The following is an 11905-nucleotide window of genomic DNA, read 5'->3' as shown; positions in this document are numbered from 1 at the left end:
TTCACTCAAAACCTCATATTTTGTCAGTGGCAGCAAACACTGTCAGCTATTTTTCTTGAAAAGACAGGCTCACTGCATTCATTTTCAAGAAAAATTTCTGCCAGATATCGAAGTCTGCATAACTGTAGTTTGTCTGTTAGTTGTTCTTACAAGTAAAAGCGGTGTCCCATGAACAAATTTCAACTCATTTGCACATGCGATTTTCCTCTAGATGAACGTTGCATCTTGGTATATGACAGAGTGCTCAATGCTTCCCATTTCATCACATAGAATATTAAAAGAGTCAAGAGTTAACGTTTAATAAATAATGTCCTTCATCAGGGACATTCTTATGTGAATCTGGCTTTTTTTTTTTAATAGTGTGAGCGGACAGCAGTGAAGAAGACCAGTACAGCTTGGTGCCATTGCCTTGATTTGTGCTAAGGAGTCCGCAGTTTTACCCACCATAGCTTTGGGACCAACCTAATCGAAAATGTAGATGGCTTCTTAGCATCGCCATGGAAGTAGTTTTGATCTGTAGACTCCCACAGGCCTGCAGACCACACTTTGAGAACCACTGGAATAGATAGTTTGGCTAGAAAGATTGGATGGCTAGATCTTGGTTTGTTGGGGTTTTTTAATGTATTTTTCTCAGTATGTGTTTTTCTCTTGTTTCTGAGCTACTTTTAATCCTTTTAAATGACAGTATTAAAAGATTCAGCTATATACTAACCAGGCACTACTAATGCAATATTTATGTATATTTCATTTCCAGATTTGGGGATTATTGTACAAATGACACTTGATAAATGCTGTATTATTAATAAATAATAATGAACTTTTTACGTTTTTAACCCACTCTTTCAATTTTGTGTTTGATTCCTTAAAAATCTCTCCTTTAGTTGCAACCTCAAACCCAGGAAAGTGTCTCTCATGCACAAACTTGACATTCACCTTCACCACCTGTAGGATATTACATCCCTCTGATATCACTCAGGTTACCCCCAGGTAGGTCTGGGCAATTTGAGGCCTCACTTCCTTCTTCAACTATGTTTTCATGAATTTCTTTTAAAAATTACTTTCATTTTAAGTCCCAGAATTTTAATGAATGTGCTGTGATAATTTGTCTTTAGAATATTTTCACATTGTATTTTCTCAATGGACCATTTTAAGTCTTTGAAGTAGTCAGGGCAAGTGGGTATGTGTTGTTTAAATGAAGAAACTGAGGCAGAGGAAGTTCATGTGACTTGTCCAAGGGTAAACAGGTAGTAAATGGCCCAACTGGAACTATACCCACAGCTAGCCAAACTGCAAGATTTGAGGGACCAGTCCTCCACACCAGACTGCCCTCACTTCTCACACCACCTGCAAGTTCATGGGGTTCCCAAAACCACTTTCTGGTTTGATAATTTGCTAAAAGGACTCACAGAGTTTCACTGAAAGCTATTATGTCATGGTTATTATTTATTACAGGGAAAGAATACATGTTAAAATTAGCCAAAGGAGGAGACACTAGGTCAGAGTCAGGGAGGGTCCCTTTCCTTAGGGGTCATTACTTTCCTGGCATCAGTGGATGTTAGTGTACACAGAGCATTGCCAACCATGGAAGCTCACCCAAGCCTCAGTGTCCAGATTTTGTATTGAGGCTTCAGTGCATAGGCGTGATTGATTGGTTCATTGATTACCCATATGTTTGAACTCGCCTCCTGGTCCACTGACCTAAACCCCTACCCAAGTCAAATGGTTGGTCTTTCTGGCATGGCCAGTCCCCATCCTACAACTATTGGTTGTGGCCAGGCCCACCCCAAAATCTTCATCCTAAACAAAGACACTTCTATCAGCTGTGGCATAGATTACCTCTCAGAAGCTGAGGGCAAAGGCCAGACCCCTTTAGACAAGGACAAATTCTTTACTACACAGTCTGTTAGTTCTTGCAAGTAAAAGCAGTGTCCCGTGAAAATTTTTCAACTCAGTTGCACATGTGCTTTTCCTCTAGCTAACCATTGTACCTCGGTATGCAGCAAAGTGCCTAATGGATAATCCAGCACATAGTTGAGGGATCTTATGAAGCCGTATTGCTACTATTTCTATCCTGCCACTTCCCAAAAGAATCTAAGGTAGTTTTCAAAGATATGTGGAACATTGCAGGGATAATGTTAACTAGAAGGAGAGGAAAAAAAATACAGCAAAAAGGAATCAAGAGTAAGGTTATAAAATAGATACAGAAATAAATCTAATGTACCAATTAGACCATGAAGTCTTACATACTTGCTAAGGTGAGCCATATATTTGAGTCTTAACTTTCTAGCTGCCAGTGTGGAGGGAAATAAGATTATGATTCACAGTGTTTATAAGATAGAAGCAAATCAGTTGTTTAGAGAAGCATTTGGGTGTTACCAAATAAAAATCTCAATAAAGTCTGCAATGAACAGACATATCTGCAGTCTTTCTGCATTGTTCTTAACAGTCAACAAGATAAGTTTTATAAAATTAGTTCCTGAGGAGACTCTCAATTCAGGTTGATACCATCATACAAAGTGTACAACTTGGGAAAAGACAGACAGTTCTACAGTAAAGCATGGACAGGGAGGTAGGAGACTGGGAGAGCACTATATAGGCTGCATCAGTTTAGCGGTTTTTAGTTTAACCAAGCAGTCAGCTTGTTTGAATTTTGCTTTTATACAAGTTGATACCTTGGAAAGTTTATTTATTAATCCTAAATTTGTATTTTGTTCAGAATCTTTAAAAATCTTGATATCTTGATGTATTGAGTATTTTGTGTTGAAATGAAAGTTTATTAAATATGGTAACATTTGCTCAGGGGGAGAAAATTGACTAAAGAAGTACTCTCTCCATTCTATCACTTTCCTTGAGTACATCATTTCTTGTTTATTTTTTTTAACAACATAAAATAAGAAGAAAGAGTCTAATAGCTGTTAAAGTTTTTAATTATTTTTAATTTCCTAGAAACATATGTTCTAAGTCGAGGTTGAGAAAAATTTGTCCCGTGGTATCCCTATACTACTATTGTTTGGAATTAACATTCTTAAAAATGGAAATTTAACAATTAGAACTTAATTAGCTCTCAGTAATATAAAATTGAAAGATTGAAAAGAAATAAATTTCTCCTTAGAAGAGCATCTTTGGATTATGAAAGATTGTATTTTTTAAAAGTTGAAGAATTATTTACTCATAGATTATTGTCTCCTGTATATTTCACTTTATGAAATGGATATATTCATAATAATTTCTAGAGTTTACTTTCCTAATATCTAAATTTCTTTGATTTCTATCATAAAATTTATATTCTCACAGGTATATATTTTAGAGTTAAAATTTAAGAAGAAAGTTATCTAAGAGTAAACTTTGATATCTTATGAAGAGAAATATGTTTCAATAAGTTAATAACTAAATTACAAATTACAAATTATTAGCCAGTCATTGAACTAACATCAAAATTTTTATTCCACAGAGTTCAGTTACTAATGTGTTTCGTGTCCCTCTCTATTTACGGTGGACAACTACTGTAGTTATTTAAATCGTTACTGGGAGATTGCATTGTATTCTTAAGCTGTCTCTCCTGCTTTTTTTTTTTTCAGCTCTGGGTTTCCTTTATTATCTTGTGGAAGTAACGGTAGCAGCTCATCAAACATGGCGGTGAATTCTCCCGCTATGTCCTACAGACTCAGCACTGGTGAGTCCATCACCAACCGACGAGATTCCACTGTAACCTTCAGCAGCACTATGAGCTTGGCCAAACTTCTGCAAGAGCAAGGCATCTCCGCTAAAGTGTACCACGGCCCCGTTTCAGAGAGCCCCCTTCTCCAGCCTCTCCCCAAGACCCTGTCCATCCCTTCCACACCACCAAATTCACCGTCTCACTCACCTTGCCCTTCTCCTCTGCCCGTGGAGCCCCGAGTGCATCTCTCTGAAAATTTTTTGGCCTCCCGACCAGCCGAAACATTCCTCCAGGAGAGGTATGGATTGAGGCCTTCCCGGAACCCTCCTGATGTTGGCCAGTTGAAGATGAACTTAGTAGACAGGCTGAAGAGACTGGGGATAGCCAGAGTGATCAAGACCCCTGATGCCCAGGAAGATGGAAGAAGCCACGGGGCAGAAACTGGTCTTCAAAGACCAGAGTCTGCTGTTTATTTAAATTCAGGTAGCAACTTACTGAGTGGCTTGAGGAGGAATCAGAGTCTTCCAATCATGATGGGTAGCTTCGGCACCTCAGTGTGCGTACCCTCACCCAAAATGGATGTCCTGAAGGAGGACTGAGGTTCAGCAGTTAACTGTCCTCTTCACGCACATTAGCAGATGAAGAATAGATTTGCACTGATGTATGTAGTCTGGTCTAACGAGAGAAAAGGAATGTTGCAGATGGGTTGTGAACGTGCATAGAGGGAAGTGGAAGAAGGGAAACAGAATTGGGATGAGGCCCTAATGAGTGAGATCTAATAAGTTGAAAGTATAATTGAATGGGTCATGAGTGTTTGGAGGCAGAAGAGGACGAAAGGTTTACTGTATTCCTTCAGTTGTGTTTTCTTGTCTTAAAAATAACAAGTAACTAGAAAATAAATTCAGTCATTTTGAAACATACGGGAAATACTAAACTTGCCTAGGACCTTTCTGGGAAGCATAAACAGGGAACACTCAGGTTAGGAGATGGGAAGAGAAAAAGAGCAACTTTGTTGTCTACAGAAAGCTGTTCTGGAAGGTTGGGGTAAACTCCGTCTGTTACTGAGACAACAGTAGGGTAGCTTTTATGTTTTCCCCTGTTGCTATCTGGTTAAATTACACATCCATCAAATGGTATGCTCATGGCATTAGCAGACAAGGAATTTCGTAAGAGCAGAATAGTGGAGACTCCCTTTTTGCTTTCTGTTTTTAAGACTTGGAGCTCCTGGGAGCCCAAACTTCTTTTGTATTTGTCATTAACAGAAGTTCAGTTTTTTCCAATTTGTATTTTTATACAACATCCAGAAAACACAACCTGTGTGTGAGGGTAAAAGGGATTTACTTTAAGAAGGAAATATGCGTAAAATGGAACCAAGGAAACTTGTTTTCAGAAGGTTTCTTCTGGATAAGTGTAGTGGCCAAGGAGTATGAACGTAGCAAACTGCATGTCTTTCAAATTTCCTTGGAGGCTGGACGGGGTTCAAATGAACGTACAATCAGTAGGAATTAGGGAATGTTGTGTATTTATGTCTGTAAGTTCTTTTTATAAGGAAAGTTGGTTGCAACTAAACTTTTTCCAAAGTGCTATGCATATTTTTAATGAAAGTTGACATGTATTTGCACAAAAATTCTCAGGCACATTAAATTATTATAAGCTGAAGTGAAACCCAGGTGCTTGCTTTGAGACTGGTTTTTTTTCATGTAAAATAAAATTAAGACATATTTGCCTTTTTCTAAATATATGTAAAATTACAGGATGAACTTTTTAATGGGAGAGTTAAAGCTTTTGCTTTTTTCTGTGGTGGCGTTCTTTTTGGGTTTTTTTGTTTTGTTTTGTTTTATTTTTCCTAACTGTGTGAAATAACAAGGTGAAACCAGGAGGATTAGGTTTCAGCATTCAGCGTTGTGATGCAAGGCTGTGACCTGGGAAGAAACAGATCTGTTTTCTGAGTGTTGCTGATCCTCATCAGATGACAGGCTTTATCTAGACAGCGCAGTTCAGAAAGAAATACCATTATGTGAAAGGCATGATGGAGAGAAGATGAGGGAGGGGGCTAATTCTTTTATTTTTGAAAAAGAGAGGCATATGCACTTTTTGGTGCTTCATTTGCAAATTTTTTGCTCCTTTATACTGACTTAACGGAATTTTCTGAAGAATTCTTATTAAGAGTCTTGCTCCTATGGTTCCCACCGATACACTTATCCCAGGCCAGAGGAGGGTCCTTCCTCTCTCCTCTTGAGGTGCCTTTCAAGAGCTATGTGCTCAAAAGGGTAGAAAAACAACATGCATGCAGTGGTAAGAATGTGAGCGTTTTCCACGCTTTTTAGAATCTTTTAATAAAACTTTTCTAAGTCAATTTCTTTAAAACAAAGTGGAAGTACCCTCTTCCCTTCTCTGTCCCCTTCGCTCCGTCATGCTGAGTCAATAGACCTTACACATATGTGTTCAGAAAGGATTCCCACTGAATGTAAATGTCCCTGAATGTGGTAGGCATTGGCCGGAAGAATTCCTGATGTTATATTGTTTCCCAAATATCCCAATTAACTTCTTTTTTAAATAGTGTTTGAGTTTCTACTTCATAAAGTAATTCTGGGGTGCTTATTTTAGCCAATTCTTAAAGCTTTATTTATTTTCTTAAGAAAATAATCTTCCTGTTGTCAGTTTCCAAGAGACATCAGGAAGCAGGAAAACACAGGACTAGAGAGTAGTACAAAGTGTTAAATTGTCATATTTATGGCTATTATATGAATAGCTACAAATTAAGCTAGATCTTGGAATAGTCTAATTAGTATACTTTTCCGTAAGTGATGCTAAAATGATCACTTTAGAGGAAGGGCGAGGGCGTATTCATAGCCAAATAAGCACGTTCTACCAGAAGCAGAATTGTATACTGGCGCATGCTTAGCTCTAGAAATGAATCCTGTTTAGAATTGGGTTTTGCTGGTTTTTGAAGTTTCCACCTAAAATCATTTTTTATAACAGCCTGAGAATCTCTATTATCACAAATTTGTGTGCAAACTATAGTCAGAAGTACTGGGGCCTCATAATAAGTTCCTCCTCCTCGTATCTGTTATGCTTTAATACTGTTCACATTTTAGTTTTTCTATATCAACTGTGTCCATATTTTTATGCGAGTATAGGAAACTCCAATCTTTTTCTCCTTCAAGGTTTTCAGTGATTACACCTCAGGTATTTCTGAGCATCCTATTACATAGTAGGAGGAATACCTTCGTAAGCTCAGAATTAAAGGTACTCCTGAATATGCTGATCCCAAACTTATGTAAATAACCTTAGGCATGCGTCTTAAGGAGAAGTTAATAACCATTGTTAAAGTAGTTTTTTAAAGTTTTGTATTATAAGTCCTTTGTTTGACATGAAAGAACAGACTTTTGCAAAGGAAGGAAATAAGTTAGGGGCAGCTCCCAAGAGCATCTTCTCTCTAAAGGGTGTATTTTATACAGCATTCAAAGCCAGTTACTTTTTCTGACAATTCTAGTACGTAATTAGTACTACTTGTTGGTTACTAACGTTGACTTTTGACATCTGGAACGAGAGCTGAGTGATGGTCTGCTCCTTTGATGTCAGTTGCCAGCAGGTCTGTACTCCAAGTGCAGCAGACAGGCAGTGTCTACACTGAGTGCTGGCTTTGCAGAGCACAGCTACCTAGGAGTGGCAGGGTGCCCTCTGGGGCAGCCAGGAAAACCCTGTTTGATATCTGGGGTTGATTTTGTCAAACAGCTCTTTGTTGCACCCACCTTTGCTTTGTCAAATGTAAATCAGATAATAAACATGAATATCTTAAATTTTCATTGTCTTTCTGTGCATTTCTTTTCACAAATAGTCCTGCATTATGTCTTACCTTTATATTATGTTGTTTTGGGTACAGAAAACCACCTCTATTAGCCAAACAAACCAACGGTAGTCATAAGTAGTAGATCTTATTGTATTTTCTTAGTTATTTGTTTAAAAAATAGAATAGACGGGGTATCTATGTATGCCATATTTCTTCTTTAGCCAAGTAACAGCAGCAAAAAGCAAAATCTGAAGTCGTTGATATGCAGATTGTTAATTTGAAAAGATTTAGGAAATGTGAAGCAATTCTTATTCTTACAGTCCACAATCTACTGTTGGTATTCTTAGCTATTTAGAAACTGTTTCCAAGAAACTAAATTGAAAAATTATTGGACTTTAGTAGAGAAAGGTATTTGATATTCTCATCTTTGTTACAATTTAGTTGCTTTATTTTTTAAATTCATCTAATATCCATTTAGAATTATGAATGTTTTGTGAGGAATAAGTGAAGTATGAGTCTCTACTTGTTTGACATGAAATTTAGTGGTATTTCCAGCATCTTGAATTGTTTTCTTTCACAAATCATTGCAGTAGATGTGGTTAAGTCCAAAAACCTGACAAGAGAAAAGATTTGATGCTTTCAGCATCCTATTGATTTCCAATTTCCAGCTCTGTTTTTATTAAGTTTGAGTTATGCTCGTATCAAGCTTTGGTTTTCATTAGTCTTTTTTTTATTTATTTATTTATTAAATTAAGGCCAAATAAGGGCTGTAAAATTTTCAAATGACCAAAGTTCCCATGCAGGTTTGGCAAAGATGCTGAAATACAACTGTTGCCTGGCAGGCAGTGTTGCCAGCAGTAACATGAAGTGTTTTGTTCTTCAGTGTGAAAAAGTATGAGGAAAGCACACCGAAGGTGACGTGAGGTGTTAGAGAAAAACACAGAAAAGCCAATATATAAAAATCAAAGTATTATTTCATTAATGTATTGTTCTTGCCTTCTCGGCAAAATCACTAATGTTGGTAGCATCAGTCTCCTTCCTGGGTCTTTGGAAAGTGCTTTTCATGCAATGCCCAAGTTTCCCTAAATTCAACCAAAGAGAAGAGCAGTTACACTTAGTCCCTAAAAGCCTTCATTTTGGAAGCTGTTTTTGCCATTTTGGAGCTGACAAAGTTGTACTAATGTGTAAAAAGAGGAAAGGAGGAAAAAAATCCCAAAGTCATGGTAATTTGTGTTAAACCTTGGCCAAGTCAAGTGGCTGCTTCCTTTGTACCTTTGTTTTTAGCCACTCTCCACACAAGACCCGAATCCTGCTCTTTTTAAATCATAAGAAAGCATTTTAATATACAATTTCACACAATAAACAGACTCAGAGTAAATAGCCAATCTCTAGTGGATGACTACTCAAATCTATCCATTGTTCTCTTTGCACCTTTCTCTCCCTCTTAGCTTTTGAACTCTGTCTCCAGCTAATGTGCTTATGTTACTTGTAGCTGTGGCAGCCATAGTGCAACCACAAGGCTCCCCTCAGGCGACACACAGGCTGGCATGACAGAAACATGTAAAGAACCCAGTTCTCTGATGACATTGCTGAGTCTGCATCAACTGATAGCGCCACCTCCATACTTTGTATTTCGTGAAATTAATGAACCTCTTTGGTTTAAGCCACTTTCATTCAAGTGATAGTTGTACAAATTTTAACTTACACATTGAGGAATACTATTGCAAATATTGGGCTTCTCGGGGCTCTGTACTAGGCCCTGTTCTCTTACACAACACCCTTTCCCTGTGTGATCTCATCCCTGGGCTTTAAATATCTACTCTGATACTCTTAAAGTGTTTTCAGCCCAGATTCTTTTGAACTCCCCAAACATGTAATAAACTCTGTAACAGACATCTCCATTTCAATGTCTCCCTGGCATCTCAAACTCAGCATATCTAAGCCTGAAGTCAGGATCTGCTCCCCTGAGCCTGTTTCTCTTCCAGACTTTCCCATCTCAAAAAATGGCTCCGCCATCTACTCAACTGCTTGAGATAGAAACCCAGGAATCATCACTGCCTCCTTCCCTCACCTTGGGATCCAATCAATCAAGTCCTATTGCATCCCCTTCTCTCCATCCCCACTGCTGCTCCCTCAGCTAAGGCCACAATTGTGTCTCATTTGACCACTGCCATAGACTTCTAACTGGTTTCCCTGCCTCCTGTTTTAGCCCCTCCAATTGTTCCTCTACATTGCAATCAAAATGATCCTTCTAATATGCAGAGCTAGTCAGATTGCTTCTCTGATTAAAACTGTTGTCTGACTCTTCAGACTAGAAGAGAATCCCTGCTATACACTCACACTGCATCTGGCAAGCTTCACTGTGCTTTTATTGAATTTATTAATTGTCTCTTTCCCCTCTAGTCTCTAAGCTCTATGGAGCACAGGAACTGAGGTAGAACCCACACCTCACAAAAGTGCCTGGCACGCAGTAGATATTAAATGTGGAGTAGAATGAATGCATAAATTTATAACAATGTTTTGTAAACTATGGGTTGTGACCCATCAGTGGATCATGAAATCGATCTAGTGGATGTATAATCAGCTTTCATTTTAAGTAGAAGAAAAAGAACTAGGTGAGAATTCATAATAAGGATATTATTTCATCCAACTTTTTATTTCAAAATGTGTAAAATATATTTCTTATAGTGAGTTGCAGTAAAATAAAAGGGAAGCCACTGGTCTATAATAAATGGCCATTTTTTTTCTATAATGAGAAAAGATAGCTTTACTTAGAAAAAAAAAAATCTGAATTCCTGGCACCTGAAAAAGACGCCTGCCCTGGGGAATTTGTACTTATACAGATTTCAAAGCTTGAAATTCAAGGAAGAAAGTGGCTACTGTAGAGTTTTAGGTGTCTGTGAGTAAATGTCAGAGAAGCTAAAAATCCATCCCAGATCCTGTCTGACACTGCTGCCACGGGCCAAGTAAGCCTAGGAGTGCTGTTTAGTTCTATTTCCTCTGAAAGTATATTGTCAGTGTATTTTGTCTCATGCCTTGGAGGATTTCTTCACGGGCTGCTTCTCCAGCCTTTTTTCTTTAAGAGCAGAGTGCCTGAGCAAATCAGGTGCTGCCATTCTGTTTCCATAGCAATAAAAGAAACAAACCTTGGGCTGCCATCTCCCCAGGACAAACCTCACAACTCAAGGCCTAAGTCAAGAGAATCTGACTGGAGGGGTGACTTTCTCCCCTAGTTTGACTTGCATTGCAATTTTGAAATATTCAGACTGAATTGTGTTTAGAAGGGACATTTGCACTCATGCCAGTTCAGCCTTTGTAAAAGCCTGTGGCTAGATTCACTGGAAGTCTGTCTCTCTGCACTACACATACTCTGCACTTTCTGCTTTGGCGTTTTAATCACTTGGAATGACCACTGAAGTCTTGAGCTCTGGAACCTCTGGATTTGACCTACAATAAATTCTGATTTTGTATCGATGGGCAACAGCTTCTCTATAACATTGTGGTATCTTTAAGACTCTCAACTTGGAAAGAAACCACGTGGGAAAAACAAATCTTTGGACAATCCAAGGTAAGCTCTTTGGGAAAGATGTTTTATATAATTTTTTTCTTCTAATTATTAATACTAACCAGTGAACTTTCTGAAGGCTCAGCTGCCTCATTGGTGACTACAGTGTCACCAGTAGACACCTTCAGTCCACTGAGCCCTGGGCAAAATCATTAGGGAGAGATGCAGGAAAGGAAAGAATGGGGAGAAAGAATCCTAAATCTCACACACACACACACACACACACACACACACACACACACACACACACACACACAGCCTATATGCTTAGAGCCAGGCAATGCAACATCAAACTGTGAATGCAGTAGGTCTGTCCATGCTGATACAGAAATACCTACTAGATATCCTGTTACATAAAAAGAGCAAGGCATGGCATGGTGTGTAAAGTATGCTCTCATGTATGTAAAAGCTTTAAAGATTATATATATAGAGAGAACATTTCTGGACGGATACCCCAAACAACTGTTAACAGTGGTTTCCTCTTGGGAGAGCACCGGAAGTCGAGGGCTGATGTTTAGCTGTTTTGCACAGTTATTGACATATTGAAATACTGCCATACTGGTGTTGTGTATATACATTGTCCAAGCCCCTCAACTCCTCCCCTCATGCCCCCAGACTTCCTCATGATTCAGCAACTAAGGGGTTAATGGCTGGCATGAGGGGAGGAGTGGGGTCCTCCTGTTCTCTATTCCAGCCCTGGAGCCCATGTCTATTCTGATTGTTTGATGGCCTTGTCTTATTGGTTGCTAAATATTTTGAGTATCGTCTCCATGGGTGTTTGGAAGAAGAGGCCCTCACTTTTTAAGAGCAAAAAAATATACACCACAGCATTGTTTATAACAGAAAAAAAGGAAAAAAACAAAATGTTCATCAGTACAAAACTGGTTAA

General features: G+C 38.4%; 2 protein-coding genes across 2 annotated transcripts in view; both read left to right on the top strand.

Moving 5' to 3' along the window:
* Positions 1-7465, top strand: part of TRAK2 (trafficking kinesin protein 2) — a 56224-nt gene extending 48759 nt beyond the window's left edge. Inside the window, exons 9-10 of the mRNA XM_019635612.1 lie at positions 882-987; positions 3579-7465. Of these exons, the coding sequence (XP_019491157.1) occupies positions 882-987; positions 3579-4257 (785 nt within the window). The 3' untranslated portion in view covers positions 4258-7465. The remainder of the gene's footprint in view (positions 1-881; positions 988-3578) is intronic.
* A 2848-nt stretch (positions 7466-10313) lies between these two features.
* Positions 10314-11905, top strand: part of FLACC1 (flagellum associated containing coiled-coil domains 1) — a 35834-nt gene continuing 34242 nt past the window's right edge. Inside the window, exon 1 of the mRNA XM_019635610.1 lies at positions 10314-11019. The gene's annotated coding sequence lies outside the window, so the exon portion shown is untranslated. The remainder of the gene's footprint in view (positions 11020-11905) is intronic.

Source organism: Hipposideros armiger, unplaced genomic scaffold (assembly GCF_001890085.2).
Source record: "Hipposideros armiger isolate ML-2016 unplaced genomic scaffold, ASM189008v1 scaffold_23, whole genome shotgun sequence".
In the NCBI taxonomy this organism is placed as follows: Eukaryota; Metazoa; Chordata; class Mammalia; order Chiroptera; family Hipposideridae; genus Hipposideros; species Hipposideros armiger.
The sequence above is the reverse complement of the archived record's forward strand: the minus strand, read 5'-3'. Positions and strand labels throughout refer to the sequence as shown.